Source organism: Gekko japonicus, unplaced genomic scaffold (genome assembly GCF_001447785.1).
Source record: "Gekko japonicus isolate JY-2015 unplaced genomic scaffold, Gekko_japonicus_V1.1 scaffold1269, whole genome shotgun sequence".
NCBI lineage: Eukaryota > Metazoa > Chordata > Lepidosauria > Squamata > Gekkonidae > Gekko > Gekko japonicus.
The window spans coordinates 401446-412076 of record NW_015168686.1 but is presented as its reverse complement, the minus strand read 5'-3'; the positions used below and the strand labels follow the sequence as shown (position 1 = coordinate 412076).

At 39.9% G+C, this 10631-nt stretch overlaps 1 protein-coding gene across 1 annotated transcript in view; it reads right to left on the bottom strand.

Moving 5' to 3' along the window:
- Nucleotides 1–6179: 6179 nt before the first annotated feature.
- The window catches only part of PTCHD1 (patched domain containing 1), a 75851-nt gene continuing 71399 nt past the window's right edge, over nt 6180–10631 (bottom strand). The window contains exon 3 of the mRNA XM_015415424.1: nt 6180–7831. Within this exon, the coding sequence (XP_015270910.1) occupies nt 6180–7831 (1652 nt within the window). The remainder of the gene's footprint in view (nt 7832–10631) is intronic.

Sequence of the window (10631 nt, the reverse complement as noted above, 5' to 3'; positions counted from 1 at the left end):
ATGATGCAGTGAATTTAAGAGCTTAAGCCTAACGGGCAAAATGGTGGTATTTTAATGGTATAATGACATGCTATAAAAAAATTTAAGATAAGTGGCCATAATCCAATACAGGACTGGTGCTTATATCCAACTGGTTTCAATGAGATGTAAATATGCATATCTTTGAGCTTTTCTGCCACATTGTGTTTAGGAGCTAATTTTAAAGTATTCTCTTTATCTGGTTTAGAAGCAAGTACAAAAAGGTAACATTTCTGCAAGTTGAAATAATGAAGTAAGTATAGCAGTTTGTAAACAAATAGACTTAAATTCAAGTAACTATACATTTAAATAACTGTAGGCTTGTTGCAAATATTTCCTTAGGCAGCAAGATGCTTGTGTGGGTGATGACTGGTCAGCTCGAAAGGTTTGGGATGAAACTGATTAAGTAGACACATTTCAAAGTCGGCAGCTGTGTTGGTCTGAAGCAATAGAACAAAGGTAGAGTCCAGTGGCACCTTTAAGACCAACAAAGTTTTATTCAAGGTGTGAGCTTTTGTGTGCATGCACACTTTGTCAGACAATCCTAAAGTTCACACTTTGAAAAAAACTTTGTTGGTCTTAAAAGGTGCCACTAGACTTTTTGTTCTAGACTCATTTCAGTTGAACTCCAGGCCTGGTCTTGGAATAGAAACTGCTTTGTTTGCCCTAATGGATGTTTGCCAGAAATGTGACAAAATTTGCATGTTCCTTTTAGTTCTGTTGGATCTCTTGGTAACATTCTATATCATCAGCCAAAGTATCCTTCTGGATCATTGGCTAGCTTAGGTATTACAGGCAGTGTGTTCTGATGGCTCCTTCCTACCTAATTTTTCCAGATTGTGTGGATTTTTGTTTTGACAGTTCTAGCATGGTGTTCTACAAGGTTCAAGTATTTCCCCCCCTTCCCAATGCTACATAAAAATGGTAAACGGGAGATCGGGAAATAAATGTCATCAATATGCTGATGACAACTATAATATTTCTACTCTTCATCTGAATCAGGTGATGTTTGGAATTAGTATTTGGATGTGGTAATGGCCTGGATAAAAGTCAGCAAACTGAAGCTCAATTCAGAGAAGACTGCAGATATTCAAGCTCAGTACAGAGACTCCAGGGGTATTGTTGGTTGGTGCAGGCGTTGACTGTGGAATTGACAGATGGCCTACTCTGGATGGGATAGAACTCCCACTGAAAGAGCAGGTTCACAGTTTAGGGGTGCTGTAAGATCTGGATCTACAGCTGGATCAGATTTCTTCTGTAGCACCTTCAGTTAGTTTGTCATGTGTGAACTTTCCTCAAGAAGTCTGATCTGGCAAGTGGGGTACTGTAATGTACTCTACGTGCAGCTGCCCTTCAAGATGGTTTGGAAACTTCAATTTAGTTCAGAATTCAGCAGCAATATTAGTAGCTGAAGCAGATTATGGACTTAAAGATCTTCAGTAGCTGCCTGATTGTTTCTGGCCCCAATTCAAGATGCTGGTTTTAATCCATAAAGCCTTATAGGGTTTGTGCCTAGGGTATATTCTTGTATAGTCTGCCTGGGCACTGCATTCATTGTTGTAGGCCCGTGTTTGTATCCCCTGCCTTCATCAGTGAGGTGGGTGTTCACAAAGGATATGGCTTTTTCAGTAGATGCCCCCTGGCTTTGGAATTCTCCCCTTTGCACTTGGCACCATCATTAACCATCAAAGACAAGGCTGTTTTTTAAAAAATATATATTCAGCTGTCTTTTTGTTAACTGTGCTTATGTCCCTCCCCCTTATTATTTGCTATTTTTGCCTATCTCATGAGGTTTTCAAAATGCTTGTCTTTTCAGTTGCTGCTGCTGGTATAGCTCTCTTACAATATAATCATAAACAGTCACACCCTTCTAACTCCATTGAAATCACCAGGCTGAGATGGGTGTAACTCTGCTTAAGAGTGCATTGTTTTTATTTTAGTTAATTTTATGCATGGGATGATTTTATTTTATTTGTCTTTTTTGTTTTATTTTAACCTGTCTTGTGCACATTGCTGTGGAAATGTCTGATATAAGTAAATAAATGTTTTGATGGAACATTATTCGCTATGGGTTGAATAAAATCACATAATAGATGGCAATATGAATAGCTTTGGAGTGGTCACTGGAATGCATGCATAGAGTCTATGTGCATACTCTTTAGGAACTTTGCAGTCAATCAGGAAAAGGCAAGATTACCCCCATAGACTCTTACGTTCCAGTGTAATGCCAGGACAGAGCTTGCTGCTATGATCCTATGTGTATCTGAAGACGTGAGCAGTGACTCATGAAAGCTCATACCCTGCCACAAATCTTGTTGGCATTTAAGGTGCTACTGTTCATGCTCTTTTCTACCTCCCCCACATGGTCATTTTGTTCCTTTGGAACATTTAAAAAGTAGGGTTATACGAATTTGCACTTTTTCCATTTCGTTTTGTTTTTGTATGTAATTGTTGTATACCCGTTTCATTTTGCCCATTTTTGTTGCCTCCTAATTCACTGGTTTCTTTTATACCATTTTCATGCCTTTTATACATTATATACTAATTTTACACAATGAAGACAAAATTGGATTTATAATGATCTTTCACATTTTGTTGGCATGGTCAGAAAGAAGGCAGCTGCAGTTTTAAACTAAGAAGGAAGAACCAATGTTTGAAATTTAGGATTTTTTAATCAAAATTTCTAACATAAAATATGGTAATGCTATTACTGATGAGCTTTTGTTGGAGCAGCAACTAGTATCTGAGACTCTATCTCCTGTAATCAGGTACAGTAATCAGGTACAAAGCCTCCTTTGTGCTTAATTAACGAAACGTTAATGGACTACCTTGCTTCTTGTGTAAAAGCTGAGTTGTAAATAAGAGGGACATAATTTCTGAGGAAGATCTACTATGATAACTTCTGAGGAAAATCAACTAGGAAACGGGGTTACATCTAGATGCTCATCAACTTACTACAACTCATTACAGAAGCTGTTCTACAATACCACAACCTTTCTAAATTTTGTGATGCAGGATCGTATTATGTGGTGTGATATTTTTCTATGTAATGTGTAAGGACCATTTTTTAAAATTAATTATAAAATACAGTGGCCATAAATCACAGTGATTGCTTGTTACTAGAACTTTCTAGGTACATTGCCTTTAGTTTCAGATATCAGTGAGCAATACGAAATTTGCAAATTCCTATTCTGGACCAGGTAGCTGCAAGTTTCATTGACATCATCGCTACAAAGTTTGAGCATGGATGGGAATGACCCCATTCAGTTAAGTTTGTTCTGGAGTACTAGTCTGCCTGGTTTCGGTTGTTATCAGTCTGTCCGATGCCAAAGAAAGATGGCATCCTCTCCACTGATGACTGCCAAGAATGAAGCTGCGTTACAACTTCCAGTTGCTACTGTATATTCATCCAAGTTTTGTGCGAAGAACAACTTGCCAAGTTGATGCATTATGATTTTTTTTGTTTTGTTTCTGTTTTGGGAAGGAGAGAGGTTTGGCAGGGATACAAAGTCTCCTGCTTGAATACCTCACACACTGGCAAGAATGACAAAATATTTTATATTGAAACAAAACATCTTCACTTTCACATACAGCGATACCAAACAAAGAGCAACAAAAGGCCCTTCTAGCAGAGCTAAGCAGCAAGAATGGCTAAGATGCATATCTGAAAATAAACAGAAGAGATTTCAGCAAACTTGCTAATGTATTACTCAAATAGTACAGGTGGGTAGCCATGTTAGTCTGTAGTGGAAGAACACAATTTGAGTCCAGTAGCACCTTAAATGACCAACATTTCCCATGGTATAAGCTTTCATGAATCAAAGTTCAGCTTGTTAGATACCATTAGGCAACTGTCAAAGTGACCTTTGACTCATGAAAGTTTATACCCTGGAAAATTTCTTTGGTCTTCTAAGTGGGTTTGAGTTTTGATCACATGGTATAGGTGCTTATCCACATAGGTTGACCAAACCACCAGGCCACTAAAAACACCTGCAGCCCAATTTTGTCAGTGAGAACTATCAGAGGCATTTTCATCTACCAAAGGTATTTTGTATACTTCAAGTCCTTGACAGGACCTTTTGAATGAATGTGATTGAGTACATAATACAGTATGTAATATCTGACCAAAAGGTTCCTCCCAGCTTTGTTTTAAGGCTTTTTTTCCCATTTGGAAGCAATGGGCTTCAGTTCTCAACTGTGATATTAACATCTCAGTCTTATTTTCTGCTGTGGCAAACAGGAACTGATCCAAGCAGCCCAGTATCAGCATAAGAGTCAGTATGAGCACTCATCCGTTTGCCTTGATCTTAGGGCCCCACCACCTTTCATATGTGGGATCAGCAACAGCCATTGTGGTGATGCTACTAGAGTCTTCCAGCGCAGCTTGTGCACATTGCCACACACATAAAAGCTTTTTCAAGGTAAACTCTGGCTTGAGAAAAAGACAGCAGTGGAGGCGGGTCAGCAGTGGGCTGGCAGAGCAGGACTGCCTCGCCAGTACTGAGGCAATGATGTGCTGTGGATGACTGCTTGTAACAAGGGCTCATAAGAACATAAGAGAAGCCAATGTTGGATCAGGCCAATGGCCCATCCAGTCCAACACTCTGTCACACAGTGGCCAAAAATACCAGGTGCCATCAGGAGATCCACCTGGCCCCACTCGAGGGAGCTTTGGGAAGTGTTTTGGTAAAGCATCCCATATCTGCCATGGCAAAAGCATTGTATCAACTAAAGCAGCAGCATGATTTGATTGCCAATTCCCTCATTAAAGTCCATCATAACTCCTTGTACATCGTAAAGTGCATGTGTGGAAAGGTAACATTGTGTTCATCCATATCACAGACACTGACATTGCTCTAACTAATGTAAGGAGATACACCAAAGGGACAAGATTTTTAATATTTATACTGCTCTGGCATAAATCACTGCAGGAACACTATCTGTAAAACCGGTATCTGCCTATCTTTGGCATGTTGTAATAATGACATTTTTCAGGGTAGGGCTAGATTTTATCGAGGTCCATTATTAGGGAAGTCACTTAGAGCATGACCTTAAGGAAGGTCACAGCATCTAGTGTTCAAAAGTCACTACTCCTTTAGTAGTCCTATTCATTTTCAAGTCTCTTATTGTCTGTAGCAGAGATTATTGAAGGGGACTGTAATCCATGTTGCATGTTATGTGAAGCTGTCCATTGATCTTTTTGGAGTGCATTAGTAGTGAGCAGCCTGCCATGAAGGCTCTTATTTGTTTGAGGAAATTAGGCATCTGAGGCTTTGTTCATGGATTTTGGTGAAGTGCTTAAGATATCCTTTCTCTAGGCTGCTGTTAGATCCCCTAGCATAGTTTAAGTTAGAGCTACAAAGTCTAGCATTGGTAAACAGCATCTCTTCAATGAGAGAAAACATGTTCAGAAAATGGATTTTTATCTGAGAACCAGAATGACTTGCGTGGCTGTATGCCTTATGCATATAATTAATACACTCTCTTTTTAAAAATGCTACAAAATTATGTTATATTTAAAATATACTGGGGACTAATTGCATTTCAAAACATCTATTAATTCAGAAAAGAAGGCAACAGCAGCATAATCCTATGGTGAAAGTGATTGCTGTGTTTACCACTATGTAACCTAATTTGCTTGGCTTTTTTGTATGTTTTACAAACTTGCATATATGTTTCCATTCAGAAAAAGAAATAGAAATGAAAGTTCAATGGGATGGCTAAGATCCATAATAGCTGACTCACTGGAGTTATTGCTGTACTGAAAATTTTCTAAAGGTATGTCCAAAATGTACACTTAATGCTCCTTCAGTCTTGACAGTTGACCTTTTAATATACTGGGATTCTGCCACAAAACCAGCAGGTTCTTCAGGGTAAACACAGCAACGTATGATTTAGTAACCCACCTCTATTTTCTTATCTCAGGTACCAACCAAATTGACACTCTCTTTGTACAAAATGAATGTAAATTTCTCTGTACTTTTATAGAGAAGGCCAATCAATGTTTAGAAATGTTCTTTTTCCCTTGTCCACTGCTTTGGGTATTTCTGGTTTTAATTTGAAAATGAAATCCATCTCCCCATTTTATAATCAATATGATTTTTCTTCTCTCAGTAAGATCTAGGGTTAAAGAAAAGAACAAAACCAAAACTAACAACTAGTCACACAGTTGTAATTTGGTCAACCACTCGAGTGCTATCCATATCTACCATTTCTACACACTCAATTTCCTCTCGGTTCTCAGGAGTTTTCTTCTCTTTCCTCTTTTTCTTGGATGGTGGCACAAAAGTCAGTATCACAGGTAAAATGGCAAAGCAATGAAAGAAGGTGACTAATGCTATCAAAAACAAGCACCTGAACAGTGTACGGGTCAGATTTGAAGGCACAGCTGCAAGAGGAATCAGACCAACAATATAGCAGAGGTAGCTCTGTAAAATAGCTACCCCGTGCACTTCCAGGGCATTCTTTACCCATTTAGTTCTTGTGAAATCTTTGCCCAGGACAAATGTTGACAAGAGAGGTGCACAGTTGTCAACTGTATAATTAATCCCATAAATTAAGCACAACACAGAAATACAGTCCAGTTCCACTTTCCACAAGGTCATAAAACCTATAACTCCAAATTCAACTGAGGCAACAGTGAGCGTGAGCCATACATTGATGAGAGAGTCTGCCACAAGAAATGCAGAGAAGAAGAGCAGGAATAAAGCACTGATGCAGGAATTCTGCAAGGGGGCCCCCACATACGAGGCATAACGATCCATGTATACAAACGAGGGGTTGAAAACAATGAATTTAACCTTAGATTTGAGAGAGAGCTTCCTTAAGGTTTCCAGGAGGTGGTAAAGCTCTTCTCGTTTGGTTTCCATTGTCTTAGCCACCAAGAACATTCTAGAGGCTACAACTTCAACTTCGTTGTACTTCTTGGAGAAAATGATATCCTCTGAAAAGTGAGCAAACTGAGGGGTTTTCAGAAAGGAGTTTCTCAACACATCTGTAAAAATTTTTCTGGGTAATCCGGTTGATATGTTGAGTTTTCTAAGGTAATTTAAGTAGCTCTCAAACCAAGATATCCTCACAAACCCCTTGGTGTATTCTAGCATGTCATCTTGAACGGTCATGTTCCAGTATTCTATTGATTCATAGATATAAAACCCAATGACTGGGCTGTAATTACTGAAGTATTTCTGCTGAGCAGCAGTATACTCCATGGTTCGTGTCGCAGTTGCTACAATGTTACTAAGGTCTGATTCTTCATTGACCTGCAGGTAGCCCATTAAGGCAAAGGAAATATAAATAAGATAAAAGAGAACTACAAAAGGTTTGACGTAAGTGTTCGTTATCCAGTCACAGTAATAACGCTTGAGGAAACACACCAAAAGGTGACTTTCATAACTGTTTGTCTCCTCTGGCTCTGTTGTGTCCTCGCTGAATTTGGCTGTCAGAAGGAACCTGTACCAGGCAGGTTTCTCTTGCAATACCTCTGGCTTTGGTACCTTTCTGCAGAAGATACTATGCTGGTAGTTGTTTTCTATGTAGCCAGTAAACACGAGGCTGGAACCATAAAAGGAGAGTACATAGAGGTAGTTGAAGAAAATTGCAATACAGGAATTGCAGCAGAAGATCCTGGCTGCTTCAATGTTAGTGAAGGGGCTGGCACCTATTCCAAAAGTGACCAGGTACATGGCAGTGGTGAGAGAGAAGGAGAGCATGGAGTCTGCAAATACAGCTGCCGTTCTCTCTTTTACATGTTGGTCTTCTCTAGTTTTCCTCCAGGAGGACAACATTTCAAAAGTTCCATATAACCCATGACCTGGAATAAAGAACAAAGCCACTGTTTAATGGTGTTAGAGTTTTAGCGAGCAAGGACAAATCATCAAAAGGCAATGGATCGGATCCTATGAACTGCAAGCACGAAGGTGCTATTGGATGCAAATATTTCCCACCCTGCTTTCTCCACAGCTAGGGTTGCCATTCCCCCGATTGGTGTGGGGTTTTTTCCTGCTTTCGCCCCCCCAATCCACTGCCAGTCAGCTGTCCGGTGAGGGAGCCCTGCCCCTGAAGAGCTCTATTGCGCCCAATGTGCATGGCACAATGATGTCACTAAAAGATGACGTCATTACGTTGGGCACATTGTGCGGGGATGCTCTAGCATTTGGGTAAAAACTCTGTGGTGACCATAGAATTTTTTACCCAAATGCTAGAGCATCCTCTGAACAACTGCCTGGTGTGACAATGTCATGCAGTGTGTGTGCCAGAAGACTCCATGAGCCAGGTTGGATCTCACCCCCACCGGGCGCAGGTAAGATCTGGCAACCCTATTCATCCACAGCAGGCTCCAGTAAGCTCTGAAAAGCTAATGCTGGCACAAAATGTGGCACAGGGGGCTGCTGTGAGGAAGGGGAATCGGGTGACAGGGCCTCCATCTCTCTTTTCCTCCAGTGTTGCTTCCTCTACCACAAGAGTCTCCATTTTGCATATTTACAGCAGCCCCTTATTCCCACAAGTCCCCTTCCCCACTTCTTTGAAATTGCAGGTGCCTAGGCAGGAAAGATCTGCTTCCACAAGAAATGCCTGCTAGAAGATCCAGCTATGTCCAAACGTACATTCATTTGAGCACATTAATTTAAGAAGCAATTGTCCTGTTGCAGAGGAAAACATCATTAAGGTTCTCTTAAACAACAGAGCTATAATATTCAGGGCTAGTAGAATTCAATGCCAAAGAAATCCAAATGCATTGCCAAGGAGAATTATGCTAACAAGACCTGTTATCCAAATTAAAACTAAATTATGCACATTTCATGCCATGTTTTCACTTGGTAAAGATTTAAAAATTACCCAAATTAAGAAAATGTAAACTATATGTTATTGATGTTGAAATAAAACACTGAGCTTAGCCATGAGGACTCTTTTATATAAAATGGAATGGAGTTTGAAAAAGAAGGCATGGCACAGATCACTAGTTTCCTTTTCCTCCCTGTTTTTCAATGATGCAGAGAAAAGGGTGCACCAGGGAAATGCCAACAGTGTACTCAGAAAATAACTGTATAAATCAATACTATGCAAGCTTGCCTAATTTTTCATAGGGCAAAAACTGTGCATGCAATAAGGATGCATGTGTAAATGTTTTCCTAATGTTGTAGTGAATGGGGAAGAATCTTGAGAATCTGCCTTTAAAAACAAAACAAAACAAGTTTCTAGCTCTCATAGCCGGCAGTATATCTGGTTAGGAAGGCCCTTTGACACAGGATTTCCAAAAAACTTCCAGTTACAAGGAAGTGAAATATGCTTTGAAATATACAAAGGCATACTGGATTCTTTGCACTAGGACCAAAATCCTGATGGCCTTATTTCATCAGACCACTAATAATGAAGGCTTGAAACTTGCTTTAGGAACCACAGAGATGATATGCATTCTTCATATCCTGCACACGATTCAAAATTCTTTGTAAAACTTTGCATACATGGAGTCAAGGTTGTCCTGGCAATAATTGAGATGGCAGGAGTGAGAGAGCCTAAAAGCATAGTCGTATTTTTGCCAAGAACAAGCCTATAGTCAGTAATTCACTAGGTGTCAAACCCTGTCTCTAGTTTGCCATAATATCTGGGGGACGGGAAATTCCTGGGTGTGAGTGTTGGAGTGTGTGAACTGCAGGGTTGTAGAAGCTGTAACTGTTCCTCCAAGATACCTCCCTGAATGCCAGGGATGACCTTTCATAGATAAAGGAACCATATATTCCCAGGGGTTAGAAAAGCAAAATGTAGGCGGGAGGTTGGCAACGTGTGATTGGTGCAATTTTGTTTGAACTGTCTATAACTATGGAATTTCCCAGGTGAACCTCAGTTCTGACACAGTATTATTCCACCTGGACCATGCAGATATCTCAATAAGCAAATGACTGCCAAAGAGAGTGTTGTTGAGAGTCTCTTGACCAGGGGTCTGACACTAGGGTTTTCATAGATGATGGCAATAAAGGACACATTGGTGAAAGCATTCAAGAATGCCTGTGATGCGAGATCACTTCCCTCATTACAATATTCAGATACTGTATGCTCTTGAAAGTCACTCCAACGCTTTGCCAAAACAGAACATATGATCCATTTTAAGTATATGTGAATTGCACACAAACAAGCTAAGAATTTTGGAGAAAGGCATGACAGAAAAGTCATGTCATTTCAATGATGATATCAATGTGCAGAAGCATTTCGACCTCTGAAAACCCAGGGAACAATGCCTTGAAATTAAATCATCTTGCCATTTTTGACAGTAAAGTGATTTTACTAGTGGTCAGTGTTCCCTCTAAGCTGAGTTAGTGTGAGCTAGCTCACAGTTGTTTAGCCTCCAGCTCACAATTTTTTGTCTTAGCTCAGGAAGGATGGCTCCGAAGCAAACTAACTTATGCAGTAGCCAAATTGCTCACTCATGACTTTAATGCCAGTAGCTCACAAAGTAGAATTGTTGCTCACAAGACTCCACAGCTTAGAGGGAACGTGGCTATAATGAAGCAATAGCAACTAGAGGAATTCCTGATGGTTCTGAATATTATATAGCCTCTTATCTTATCCCTTCTCTCTCTCTCTCTCTCTCTCTCTCTCTCTCTCTCTCTCTCTAT